Genomic DNA, 14,870 nt, shown 5'->3' on the forward strand with positions numbered 1-14,870 from the left:
CCTAATCTGCCACCCCTAACATCGCCACCCCCTACCTACATTTATTAACCCCTAATCTGCCGCCCCTAACGTCGTCGCCACTATACTAAATTTATTAACCCCTAAACCTAAGTCTAACCCTAACACCCCCTAACTTAAATATAATTAAAATAAATCTAAATAAAACCTACTATCATTACCTAAATAATTCCTATTTAAAACTAAATACCTACCTGTAAAATAATCCTTAAGATAGCTACAATATAATTAATAGTTACATTGTAGCTATCTTAGGTTTTATTTTTATTTTACAGGCAAGTTTCTATTTATTTTAACTAGGTAGACTAGTTAGTAAATAGTTATTATCTATTTACTAACTACCTAGCTAAAATAAATACAAATGTACCTGTAAAATAAAACCTAACCTGTCTTATACTACACCTAATATTACACTACAATAAAATCAATTACATAAATTAAATACAATTACCTAAATTGCAAAAAAAAACAAAAACATTAAATTACACAAAATAAAAAAGAAATGATCAGATATTTAAACTAATTACACATAATCTAATAGCCCTATCAAAATAAAAAAAGTCCCCCCAAAATAAAAAAAACCCTAGCCTAAACTAAACTACCAATAGCCCTTTAAAGAAATCAGCTCATTTACCTGTAAATTTTTTTTACAAACAACCCCCCAACAGTAAAACCCACCACCCACGCAACCAACACCACAAATAAAGTCCTAACTAAAAAAACCTAAGCTCACCATTGCGCTGAAAAGGGCATTTGGATGGACATTGGCCTTAAATGGACATTTAGCTCTTTTTCAGCCCAAAAGCCCTAATCTAAAAATAAAACCCACCCAATAAACCCTTATTAAAAAACCTAACACCAACCACCGAAGATCCACTTACTATTTTTGAAGACCCAACATCCATCCTCAATGAATCCGGCAGAAGTCCTCAATGAAGCGGCAGAAGATTCATCCATCCGGCGCGGAGCGGGTCCATCTTCAAGAAATCCAACACAAAGCATACTCTTCTCTTGACGGCTAACGAAGAATGAAGGTTCCTTTAAGTGATGTCATCCAAGATGGCGTCCCTTGAATTCCTCTTGGCTGATAGAATTCTATCAGCCAATCGGAATTAAAGGTGAAAAAATCCTATTGCCTGATGCAATCTGCCAATAGGATTGAGCTTGCATTTTATTGGCTGATTGGAACAGTCAATAGAATGCAAGCTCAATCCTATTGGCTGATTGTATCAGCCAATAGGATTGAAGCTCAGTCCTATTAGCTGATTGCATCAGCCAATAGGATTTTTTCACCTTTAATTACGATTGGCTGATAGAATTCTATCAGCCAATCAAATTTTAAGGGACCCCATCTTGGATGACGTCACTTAAAGGAACCTTCATTCTTCATTAGACGTCAAGTGAAGAGGATGCTCCGCGCCGGATGTCTTAAAGATGGACCCGCTCCGCGCCGGATGGATGAAGATAGAAGATGCCGTCTGGGTGAAGACTTCTGCCGGCTTCGTTGAGGACTTCTTGCCGCTTGGATGAAGACTTCTCCCGGCTTCATTGAGGATGGATGTCCGGTCTTCAAAACTGTAAGTGGATCTTCGGGGGTTAGTGTTAGGTTTTTTTTAAGGGATTATTGGGTGGGTTTTATTTTTAGATTAGGGTTTGGGCACTTGAAAAAGAGCTAAATGCCCTTTTAAGGGCAATGCCCATCCAAATGCCCTTTTCAGGGCAATAAGGACCTTAGTTTTTTTTAGTTAGGTTTTTATTTGGGGTTTGGTTGTGTGGGTGGTGGGTTTTACTGTTGGGGGTTGTTTGTATTTTTTTTTACTGGTAAAAGAGCTGACTTATTTGGGGCAATGCCCCGCAAAAGGCTCTTTTAAGGGCTATTGGTAGTTTAGTTTAGGCTAGGGTTTTTTTTTATTTTGGGGGGGGGGGGCTTTTTTATTTTGATAGGGCTATTTTTATTTTGATAGGGCTATTAGATTAGGTTTAATTAGTTTAAATATCTGATAATTTCTTTTTTTATTTTGTGTAATTTAGTGTTTTTGGTTTTTTTTGTAATTTAAGTAATTGTATTTAATTAATGTAATTTATTTAATTGTAGTGTAAGGTTAGGTGTTGGTGTAAGACAGGTTAGGTTTTATTTTACACCTAAATTTGTATTTATTTTAGCTAGGTAGTTATTAAATAGTTAATAACTATTTAGTAACTATTCTACCTAGTTAAAATAAATACAAACTTGCCTGTGAAATAAAAATAAAACCTAAGATAGCTACAATGTAACTATTAGTTATATTGTAGCTAGCATAGGGTTTATTTTACAGGTAAGTATTTAGTTTTAAATAGGAATTATTTAGGTAATGATAGTAGGTTTTATTTAGATTTATTTTAATTATATTTAAGTAAGGGGTGTTAGGGTTAGGTTTAGGGGTTAATAAATTTAGTATAGTGGCGGCGACTTTGGGGGCGGCAGATTAGGGGTTAATAAATTTAGGTAGGTGGCGATGATGTTAGGGGCGGCAGATTAGGGGTTAATAAATGTAGGTAGGTGGCAGCGATGTTAGGGGTGGCAGATTAGGGGTTAATAATATTTAACTATTGTTTGCGATACGGGAGTGCGGCAGTTTAGGGGTTAATATGTTTATTCTAGTGGCGGCGATGTCGGGAGCGGCAGATTAGGGTTTAATGATTTTATTTTAGTGTTTGCGATGCGGGAGGGCCTCGGTTTAGGGGTTAATAGGTAGTTTATGGGTTTTAGTGTACTTTTTAGCACTTTAGTTATGAGTTTTATGCTACAGCTTTGTAGCGTAAAACCCATAACTACTAACTTTATATGGAGGTACGAATCTTGTCAGTATGGGCTGTACCACTCACTTTTTGGCCTCCCAGGCAAACTCGTAATACCGGCGCAAAGGAAGTCCCATTGAAAAATGACTTTTTAAAAGCTGCGGTAGTCACGTTGCATTACGGCCAAAAAAGTATGCGGTACAGCTGTACCTACAAGACTCGTAATACCAGCGGTAGTGAAAAAGCAGCTTTATAAGCCATAACGCTGCTTTTTCACCCATACCAAAAAACTTGTAATCTAGCCAATAGTTTGCATTAACGCTCAGGCACTATAAAAGAAATGTTGCGTTTTAATTATACTGAACAACGTGATTTTGTAAAAATAGATTTGAGCTAATGCTACAGGCAATTGTTTTTAGCATTTTTATGCACACATGAATGAACAAATTCAGATAAAATATTAATCATTAAGTTGACTTTTCATTTCAGTTCCCCTTCTCTAAAAACTGATGATATATTCCATCTTATCAGCAATCAAATCGTACAATTCACATGTTATTGTAATCATTAAATGCACCTGTTAATGCAAATCATACTGTACATCAAAAGTAATGCATCCTAATGGTTGTGAGAAAGTTATGGAATAACCCCAAGGTTTTTTTATTGTGTTCAAGCATTTTGAAAACAAGTAGAGGGATATTCAATTTAGTTATATTAATATTCTAAAAAAAAAAGATATGTTAAAATATATTAAATACATTGAGCATTGCAAGCAAAGCAATATTTCCCATAGGTGTGATCAGTTTAGCAGTTTGTAATGATGGGTGCCTGCCAGCTATGCCAAACCCATTATTGCAGAAAACTGGTCCATTTACTTGCAACCAAACCCATCTCGTCAAACAGATAAAAAGGGAGGAAAGTCTCTGTTAGAACAAAGGGGCCAAATCTCCTTCAACCTGTCTGTTCCTTTTTGAGCTTCCCTTTTCTTTTTCTCCAAAAGCTAATATGACCTCTTACAGAAAGAGTGGAGGTGGAAACAAGAGCTTTAGTACCTGCTCAGTTGGTGGAAGAATGAGTGGGGGCTCTCGAACTGCAGGTGTCTCTGGATCACGCAGTGTTATTAACCTTGGTGGAAGTAGAAAAATATCCTTTGGTGCATCCAGTGTCCGTTTAGGGTCAAGTCATGGTGGTAGTGGTGGTGGTGCTGGAGGAGGATTTTGTGGTGTAGGAGGAGCTGGTGGTGGCGGAGGATATGGTGGTGGTGGAGGATATGGTGGTGGTGGAGGATATGGTGGTGGCGGTGGTGCAGGAGGATTTGGTGGTGCAGGAGGATTTGGTGGTTCAGGAGGATTTGGTGGTGGAGGAGGGGGATTTGGCGGAGTTGGCTTTGGTGGAGGAATTGGTGGTGGTGGACCTGGTGGGGACCCAGGTTTTCCTGTATGTCCACCTGGTGGAATCCAAGAGGTTACTTTCAACCAAAGCCTCCTGCAGCCACTCAATATAGAAATAGATCCAAACGCACAAAAAGTAAAAACAGAAGAAAGGGAACAGATTAAGACCCTCAACAACAAATTTGCTACCTTCATTGATAAGGTAAGATTTCATTTTAACAAGAATTACTGGCTTAATTATTGCATTCAATTTTTAGTGTACATATTTTGTCTACTACTGTTGATTTTGCTGTTTCCTTTTATGTATTATCAACCTAGAAGTGCATTATACTCTAAGTTGCAGAACATTTTTTGAGGAGCCAATTGGTTAAATTACATCTATACCTCTAACCCCCTATCTCTTGGTTTATAGGTCAGATTTTTGGAGCAGCAAAACAAAGTCCTAGAGACCAAATGGCGTCTTTTACAAGAACAGGGACAAAAAGGTGGCACAAAGAAGGTCAGCTTAGAACCCCTTTTTGAGGCTTTTATAAACAACCTAAGGAGGCAGCTGGATAGTATAATTAGCGAGAAGAGCCGTTTGGACAATGAACAAAAGAATATGCAACAGATGGTGGAGGAGTACAAAAAGAAGTATGTTTTTATTACATATTACATGCATAACTGAAATAAATTGCTTGATTTATATATTTTTGTAACTATATATCTGGATTTACTGAGTGCATAAAGGGCTCTCTAAATATATTACTTAAAAATACTATCTTTTCTTAACAGATATGAAGATGAAATTAACAAGCGTACAGCAGCAGAAAATGAATTTGTATTGCTTAAGAAGGTGAGCTATGTTTATGTTATGGGAATCCATAATATATTGTAGGTAATACAATTAAGTGCATTTTAGTACTTATGTTAAAACAAGTTAACATTTAAAGCTTAATAAATAATTAGAAATATTAGAGTACTGTTGCTACCTAACCATGAAGTTTAGATTTGTCTAATTTCTGCAGTAGAAAATACTGTGTTGCTAACTAATGAAAACATTTTTTCTTTTTTTTTCTCAAGGATGTGGATTCTGCCTACATGACCAAAGTGGATCTGGAAACCAAAGTATTTAGTCTCACTGATTATATTGACTTCCTTAGATCTCTCTATAATGCAGTAAGTATTCGTGCTCTTTTATCAAAATGTTTGGAAGATGATCAAAGGTTTTAGTGAAATAGGAGATATTTTGTAGTACAAGTTTGTTAATCCTGTTTTAATAACCTATATGAAAATAAATAAATGAATGAAAACAAAAAACAATTGTGCAACTCATATATCTAGATAGTCAGTGCTTATTTCATTGTTTTCTGTTTCATGCAATATCTTTACATATTTACGAATATTAAAAAACATTACAGTATTTGTAAATGGATTGTATTGTTTGTTTGTCCCAGACATATACAATCACGGCACTAATATAAGGACTTCAAAAATATTACTAGAGCCCCACCAAGCCAAAGTACTTACTAAGTAACCAGTAATCCTTTACCTGGGCCTACAATTTCCCATTCATAGTAAAATACTGAATGCAAATTCCATTAAACAGCCACTTTGGACCAGGGAGCATATGCTACCAATGTTCTTCTGGATACTCATAAAAAATGACTTTCACTAGGATTTTATGTACAAATGTCAAAAACTGATCTTGCTGTATTAATATATATATATCTTAAATGACTTAGATTATATTCATTATATTAATTATGAAATGTTTGGGCTCCTTATATTTGTTATCGATTATTCAAAGTTTGTGAAATGTTTAAAGTGAAGCAATGTGAGTGCTGATTGGACCAAATATTACTGAACAAAATCTCTTTATGGTCTACAGGAATTATCCCAGACACAGCAGCAAAGCTCAGATACCTCTGTTATTCTGTCTATGGACAACAACCGTGACTTGAAGCTGGATGACCTCATCGCTGAAATTAAAAATCAATATGATATGATTGCAGAAAGAAGCAAAGCAGAAGCCAATCAAACATATGAAAACAAGGTATTTACAAGTTCACAACCCAATAATAACTTCTTATCATTTGATCCCTTATTAACTTCCAAAGGTTTTTAATGAAACCACACCCTTCATATATTATGAAATCAAGTTTCAGCCCATAAGGTCTTATGAAACTCTTGTTTTAGAATATCATTAATTCTTGCACCACCAATAATGTTCTACTTATGTATTTTAACATTTTCTAAATAACATTTATCAATTTTCTGAGAAATATTCATCAAGTAGTTGTGTTTTGTATTAAATATGTGGGATGCACAAATATAGCCAATGCAAATAATTTAAACATTTGTTCTGTTCTATTAACAATAATTACTATTACAGTGGTCTATAATAGTTCCTTACATTTGTGATTAAGGTTGCATTGTGGTTCCTTGACTAAAGTTGTCCCCCCCCCCCCCCATTCTGTAATAGTATAAAGTACTACAGGCAGTCGCAGGACAACATGGGGACAGTGTGAAGAATACCAAGAGTGAGATTGCAGAGCTAAATCGTATGATTCAGAGACTGAAGTCTGAGATAGAGAATGTCAAAAAACAGGTAATTCTATCAGTTGATGAGCAGTAGTGCGAACCTTTAAATTTAAATTGAAACAAATATAGCACTTTATTAGCAACAAAAAAGAACGCACAGACATATACACATATACACATATACAAATATACACATATACACATATACACACATACACACATACACATATACACATATACACATATACACATATACACATATACACATATACACACATACACATATACACATATACACATATACACATATACACATATACACACATACACATATACACATATACACACATACACACATACACACATACACATATACACACATACACACATACACACATACACACATACACACATACACATATACACATATACACATATGCACACATACACATATACAAATATACACATATACACACATACACACATACACATATACACACATACACATATACACATATACACATATACAAATATACACATATACACACATACACACATACACATATACACATATACACATATACACATATACACATATACACATATACACACATACACACATACACACATACACACATACACATACACATATACACATATACACACATACACATATACACATATACACATATACACATACACATATACACATATACACACATACACATATACACATATACACATACACATATACACACATACACATATACTCATATACACATATACAAATATACACATATACACACATACACATATACACATATACACATATACACACATACACATATACACATATACACATATACACACATACACACATACACACATACACATATACACACATACACACATACACATATACACATACACATATACACATATACACACATACACATATACACATATACACATATACACATATACACATATACACATATACACACATACACATATACACATATACACACATACACACATACACACATACACATATACACACATACACACATACACACATACACATACACATATACACATATACACACATACACATATACACATATACACATATACACATACACATATACACATATACACACATACACATATACACATATACACATACACATACACATATACACACATACACACATACACATATACACATACACATATACACATATACACATATACACATATACACATACACATATACACATATACACATATACACATATACACACATACACACATACACATATACACATATACACACATACACATATACACATATACACATATACAAATATACACATATACACATATACACATATACACATATACACACATACACACATACACACATACACATATACACACATACACACATACACACATACACATATACACATATACACATATACACATATACACATATACACAGACTCACACACATGTAATGATTTATATGGATGATGGAATTTCTTGAGCACTGTGTTAAATCGCCTTCATTAATATATAAAAGGTTTACAAATTGCTCCGTAATTATTATAGATGGAATGGTCCTTAAATTATTAAGATTTTTTTCTAAATGCAAATGAAGATAACAAGCTAGATTTTTCATTGGTTTTATAACAGTTTAAAGCCTCAAATCGCCATGAAGAAAATTTTAAATAGCTTGCACCTTTTGTAACCTATCTAAACTCAGCTGACAAAGACCAGTGCTTTTATATATAAGGGAATATCATAATGCTCAAAACAGGACCATTTCTTTTTGTATTTATAGATTACAGCTCTCCAGACATCCGTTACTGAAGCTGAAGAACGAGGTGAACTAGCTTTGAAAGATGCTAGAGATAAATTGAAGGAACTTGAAGATGCTCTAAAGAAAGCCAAGGAAGACGTGGCCCGCCAACTGCGTGACTACCAGGAGCTATTGAATGCTAAGCTGGCACTTGACATTGAAATTGCCACATACAGGGCACTGCTGGAAGGAGAAGAGGACAGGTTAGTTTCACAACATTTTGTAGTATTTATGTTTTGAATTAGCCTTAAGAATGACAAAATAAAAGTTGACAAAGAAAATGCATTTTCCTTCAATGTGTGCATCATACAACATATGCATCATACTAAAAGTACAGGATGTATTTCCCAATCAAATGTTTAATTATGCACTCACACGAAAACACGCACACTTAAAAGGAAGTATATAGAGAGAACACTATCTGTAAAATATAATAAAAAGATGAAAAGAGACAGTCTGGAATATTTTTTCCAGAAACTGGCAGCTATTTTTTTAACAGTGTCAAATTTTTGAAAAAAAAAAAAGAAGAAGTTTCGTCAGCATAATGCATAATCAGAAAATACAGCTGGGAAAATGAGACCTTCCACCACGCTACAAATGATTTATTTCTCATTTTATCCTGTAGTTTATCTCTGAAAAATATAGTTACTCCATTGCTTCCAGAAAGGCTTTAGTACATCCTGCAAGATTCTGAACACTGTCCCTGCAATATTCTACACAGTAATTGCTTGATCAGTGTAGGAGCTCCTTTATATCTGTCCCTAACTGGCCACAACAAAGAGAATAAGATAAACAATACTACAAAGACATTTCAAGGAGTATTTTCCAAAATGTTAAAACAATGTAAATTTTGCTCACAAAACTACAGTATCAATGCTTTTAAAGCATTTATTTTGAATTCAGATAATTTGCAGTGTGGTAATAAAATGCTGATATATAGAGACTGTAATTTCCATTTAAATACATTTATTGTAGAATATTTTAACAGTGATTAATGATATGACAATCTAAATAGTTCTTAAAGAATACGTTTTCACAAGTTTTTTCTTCTTCACAGAATGTCTGGACAGGTAGTGAGCAACGTGAGCATCTGTAAGTATAAATAAGGTTAATCATTGCTAAATGTATTTGTAGGCTTTATTTTATCACTATCAAACCTAACTTTTAATTTGTAATTTTAGCTGTTGTCGGTGGTAGCTCATCAAGCATGCAAGTAGGCGGAGGAGGAGGTGCTGGAGGAGGTGCTGGAGGAGGTGCAGGAGGTGGCTATTGCTACGGACCTGGTGGTGGTGGCGGCTACGGATCTGGTGGCGGCTACGGATCTGGTGGCGGCTACGGATCTGGTGGAGGCTATGGAGTTGGTGGAGGAGCTGGAGGAGGATACAATACAGGATACGGAGGAGGAGAATGTGCACCAGGTGGTGGCGGCGGCCAATACCGCCGTTCAAGTGGAAGCAGAAGCTCAACAGTCACAACAAAGAAGCAAACCTATTAAACAATGTCATACTGACAGCAAGCATCAACCCTTCAAAGCCAGATTTCACTAAAATTTTGTCCCTCTGTCAAAACATATGTATGTCTAGTATGTTTAAATATAGCATCCTGGCACTGTTGCAATGATCAGCTGACACATTTGAGTGTAGTGAAGTATACAGCACTTCGGAGCAAGCAATAGTTTCAAACAGTAGATATTCTCTGAAAATATAAAGAACAGTAGAAAAACCAAATGTATTAAGATATAAATTTGCATGGAACTAATTGCAATCTGGTCCTGTAAATCCCTGCTTGTCTTTTTATTGGAAAGGTGGTGTACTAGATATTTTGTATATAAATACTGGATCTTCAAATTCCAGGCTAGAATTTCCTCACTTTTCTGTATATCTTCAATAAACTGCATATGGAACTTAAGATTTGTTGTAGTCTTTCTCTAATATATTTATATGACTTTTATAAATCATAAACACATAGTTAATAAAATAATAATAATTTAACAACATTTCACTTCAACAGCAGATTAAGAGATAGTAGGAACATAATTTTACTATATATATATATATATATATATATATATATATATATATATATATATATATATATATATATATATATATATATTTTTTTTTTTTTTTTCACTGCCATTATTTACCATAAAATGTTCAAATATCCTTCTAGCTTTTTTTATAGCCTGATTTAAAAATTTGCTCTATTTTAAAAGCAATTTTAAGTCTTCAATCTTGAAAAAATTAATCAGTAGAATTGATTTTCTAATTGTGTGCATCTTTGCTAAAACAAAACTAATAAATGATGTAAGCCGTGCTTAATATAAGGATGGCTTATTAATTTGGACATTCTAGTTCAAATTAAACTTTCATGATTTAGATAGGGCTTGTAATTTAAAAAAAATTTTTTATTGAGGTTATGCGTTAATAAAAACAACATAAATGATAAGTTTGCAACTATAGATGCACATAAATAATTTGTCAATAAACATTGTCGAACATGAAAAGGCAATAGAAGTCAAAGGCAACAAAAATTACAACAATGCCTGATAGCAGATAGGCTTCTCAAACCTCTAGTTTTGTGGATATAATAGTGAAACTGGCTGACTAGACCTCTTATGGGCCCATTAGCTACATGGGAATAAGATAGCATATGGTAGACAGATCTGCGGCCTCTGTTGGGCCTAAGGATAGCATATCGTGAAAATATTATGTGGGGGGGGGGAATTCAGCAGGCAAGCGCCACTTATTAAATGGGGGGAAAGGTGGAGGGACGGAGCCATATAGAAGAGCATCTTGTGAAGGATATTTGAACTTTAAATCATATTATCAAGGGGCAATTATAGGACAAAATATCGGTAGAAGTCATATGGCATTGAAATGCTTAAAATTTATAAGTGCTGAAGTGATAATATTCCATGGGGGAATTTAGGGTATATATGTAAGTTAATGTTTCGGAGAAGGGTTTATATGCTAAAAAGCGAAGAGGAGTCCAAGGCATATATCAACATTGAGAACTACTTTGTTAGAGCTGACCCTCAAAACCTAGCCAACACATATTTGATATTACAAAATAAATGGGGCAGGTAGCTACTTTATGACTAAGTGTAGTAACTATGCAAAAGATAAAAAAAAAATACTGGTGAGTGAAACAAACCTTGTAACATACTTTCTCATAAACAAACTAAAACTTGTCAGTATGAAAAACTATGGTCTTAATACCAAAATGGTGAAGTGTTATCCTGGCCACAGACAACAACTTATCCATACTAAATAACTTAGATCAACCATCTAGAGGACCCTATTCATAACATAATGGTTAACCATAACTGAGCTTGAGGTTAGGATCGCTTAGTATATCTACCCAATCACAAGTTAGGTATGAGGGGCTTTAACTATTTTATAGTATATAAAAGTATTACTTAAGTAAATTAGATGTCTTCAAGTGGTATCTACTTCTGGTTCTGAACAAGAAATTAGCGCTATAATATCTAACCTCAATGTTCTCCCATATTAGTAGAAATTTGACCATGATTCACAATAAACCCCAGGAAGTGCACAATGCACATATGAATAAAAGATATACAGTATGTTGCCCATCACTGGTGGATACTGAATGGACTATCTGCAAACAAACTTACTCTTATGAGGGTATATACCTGTCTATAGTAAAGTAATAACCAGTTAGAAATATGGTATTATGCAGATATCTATAACCCAATGGAATAAAAGGACATTGAGAACTTCTGGGTGAACTAGATTATCATATGACTATTGGTTTAATAAATGTCTTGTTGATTCACTAAGTTCCTGCCACCTATACAGGATAAACTACATTAATCTGTTGTGGAACAAGGACCATGTGTACTAGCAACAACTTCAGACATTGCCTCTTACTGGATAATAATAAAACATTGCACTATAAGTACATTTACAGGAGTATATGATCATCTATAACAATGCATGAACTGGCTAGCATTATAGCATTATATTGATAGACATGTCTTTATCTGGGAGGTGCATAAGAAAAGACTATACATTAAACAAAAACTTATGTACTTAAGTTCTAGAAGAAGTAAAGCCTAGCTCAACTTAGCCCTAACATCTGAGAGTAAAAATACTGGAACAATGTTTTAAGTTTAAGACCTGTAATCCGGCTTAATAATAACAGAATTGAGTTATAGTCCTTTATAGTGTGTGCCATAGGTTAACGTCTCACTATGTATTGTCATCTAAGAGATATATATTTACCCACATGATTTATAGTACATATCAATAGCAGTGAAACTAACACATTAATCTGAAACCTCACTAGTAGGGCCATAAAGTTTGAGTATACGTAGTAACTAAAAATGATGAATGGACAAGATTCTGATAATTCTCTATGGCGTATAATTAGGAATATATCTAATCTAGTTTGTGGGTGACACCTCTGTAATAGAAGTACTATATATAAACTCATAGGTAAACAAGCCTTCTATAAAAAGATGCTCTCATGCACATCTACCAAATGTTCAAGGCAGTAAAAACAGATGAGTGAGGGTGTAAAAGTAAACCACCAGAAAACTTATGGGAATAATAACGAATGTACACAGTTCTAACACATCTCCCTAAAAACAGCAGAATTCAGCGGGTAAAAGTGTACCTAGAAGGCTATAAACCGGCAATGATAACCATAGTAACACTAGAAAAATATACATTCACAGTAAACAAGAACTCTAGTTCAAAAGGAGTAGTAAATAAGTGACATAAACTTTTAGGATACATTTTCAGGGATAATGTTCAAATTATTAGACATTTCAAACATGACCTGAGGTCCAGTAGGACAGATTATACCCTACAAGAAAAGAAGCAAAACAAGTACTCAATAAAAGATATAAAGATACAGCTTCATCCGATATGGGTAGCAGCTCTTCAAACTTGTTAGTGGACAATAAGTCACAACAAGATTTCTAATACAGAAGACAGTGTCTATGGTTCCTGCAGAGATAGATTTTGTCTTTTAGGTGCTGGAGGCAAGCATCTTGGTTTGGGGTCCCATTCCGGAGCAGCCGCTCGGAGGACCGGTGATTTTACTTGAGGAGGAGGATCTTCATCTGAGTCTTCCTGACGAGCAGAAGAGGGGTCTAGTTGGAATGAGGAGGGAGGTGGAGTATCCCGTAGGAGGTTTTACTTGCCAAGGACCTCCATTCCCTGTTTAATGTTTGTCAAATTGTAAGAGGATTCATCATATTGAAAAAACAGCTTGACAGGGAAACCCCACCTGTATTTAATAGAGTGTCTGCGAAGACATTGTGTGACTGTATAGAAAGACCTCCTTTTAGATAAGGTATGTGACGATAAGTCAGGAAAGAACTGTACTTCCTTATATGACTCTGGTAACTTCTTATTGAGGAATGCTGCCTTAAGGATTTTTTCTTTATACTTGAAGTAGTGAAGTTATACTATGACATCTCTTGGTTGTGACTGGTTGGAATTTCTGAGACTGAGTGCTCGATGAGCTCTGTCAATCCTTGAGTCCGGATCTTGTGGGGTGTCAAGCAGTGCCACAAACAGCTCAGAGAGGTATTATGGGAGCTCATTTGCAGCGACACTTTCGGGAATGCCCTGAATATGAATGTTATTGCGCCTCGACCTATCCTCCAGATCTGTCAATTTCCCCTCTAAGTCTGAAATCATCTCAGCCAGTGATTGTGTGTAAGAAAGGAGGTTAGAGTGGTCAGTCGCAAGATCCTCATGCTTTCTTTCAAGGATGTCAGATCTTTCTCCTAAAGATGCAATGTCTCTCTTAAGTTCTGCAACAGAAGATTTAAGTACCTGTTTTAGAGATGTATGATGAGAGTCCATTTTGACTGACAGAGATTTAATGAGCTCTTTAAGGGAGATAGTCTCTGTGTTATCTGAAGAACATTTAGAAATGTTATGTACTTCGACTTCTTCTTCATGCCTAGACGGGACGTCCCTTGAATCTTCATCAGACATATCTCTCCCAGATATGAATTTACTGTGAAAATGACCTGCTACAGTTCTTTTTGGGGTATCTGCCTGTCTATTTTTTTTCCTGTTGGAATGAGACATATTTGCAGGTTTCGTGTTAAGATATTTAGTGATGACACCGTTAGTGTATAGATGAACTTCTATATTATGTTTGAATTATGTTATTTCCCTGCTCCAATGTGAGCGTTTTACCACCACATCATGAGGTCTGGGTTTGGGTCATGAAGTGAGAACTGTTTCTCCTATGATTTGACGTTAAAGCAAAAGCCTTCTCAAGTAGAGATATGAATGTATGTACTT

At 34.9% G+C, this 14,870-nt stretch overlaps 1 protein-coding gene across 1 annotated transcript; it reads left to right on the forward strand.

The window, feature by feature from the left end:
- The first annotated feature begins 3,746 nt into the window (after positions 1-3,746).
- On the forward strand, positions 3,747-10,482 carry LOC128654424 (keratin, type II cytoskeletal 1-like). The gene is made up of 9 exons (XM_053708331.1): positions 3,747-4,389; positions 4,600-4,820; positions 4,962-5,022; positions 5,250-5,345; positions 6,058-6,222; positions 6,652-6,777; positions 8,557-8,777; positions 9,632-9,666; positions 9,756-10,482. The coding sequence occupies exons 1-9, from the start codon at positions 3,802-3,804 to the stop codon at positions 10,067-10,069; spliced, it is 1,827 nt and encodes a 608-aa protein (XP_053564306.1). The 5' UTR covers positions 3,747-3,801; the 3' UTR covers positions 10,070-10,482.
- Positions 10,483-14,870: the final 4,388 nt, after the last annotated feature.

Source organism: Bombina bombina, chromosome 3 (assembly GCF_027579735.1).
Source record: "Bombina bombina isolate aBomBom1 chromosome 3, aBomBom1.pri, whole genome shotgun sequence".
Lineage (NCBI taxonomy): Eukaryota > Metazoa > Chordata > Amphibia > Anura > Bombinatoridae > Bombina > Bombina bombina.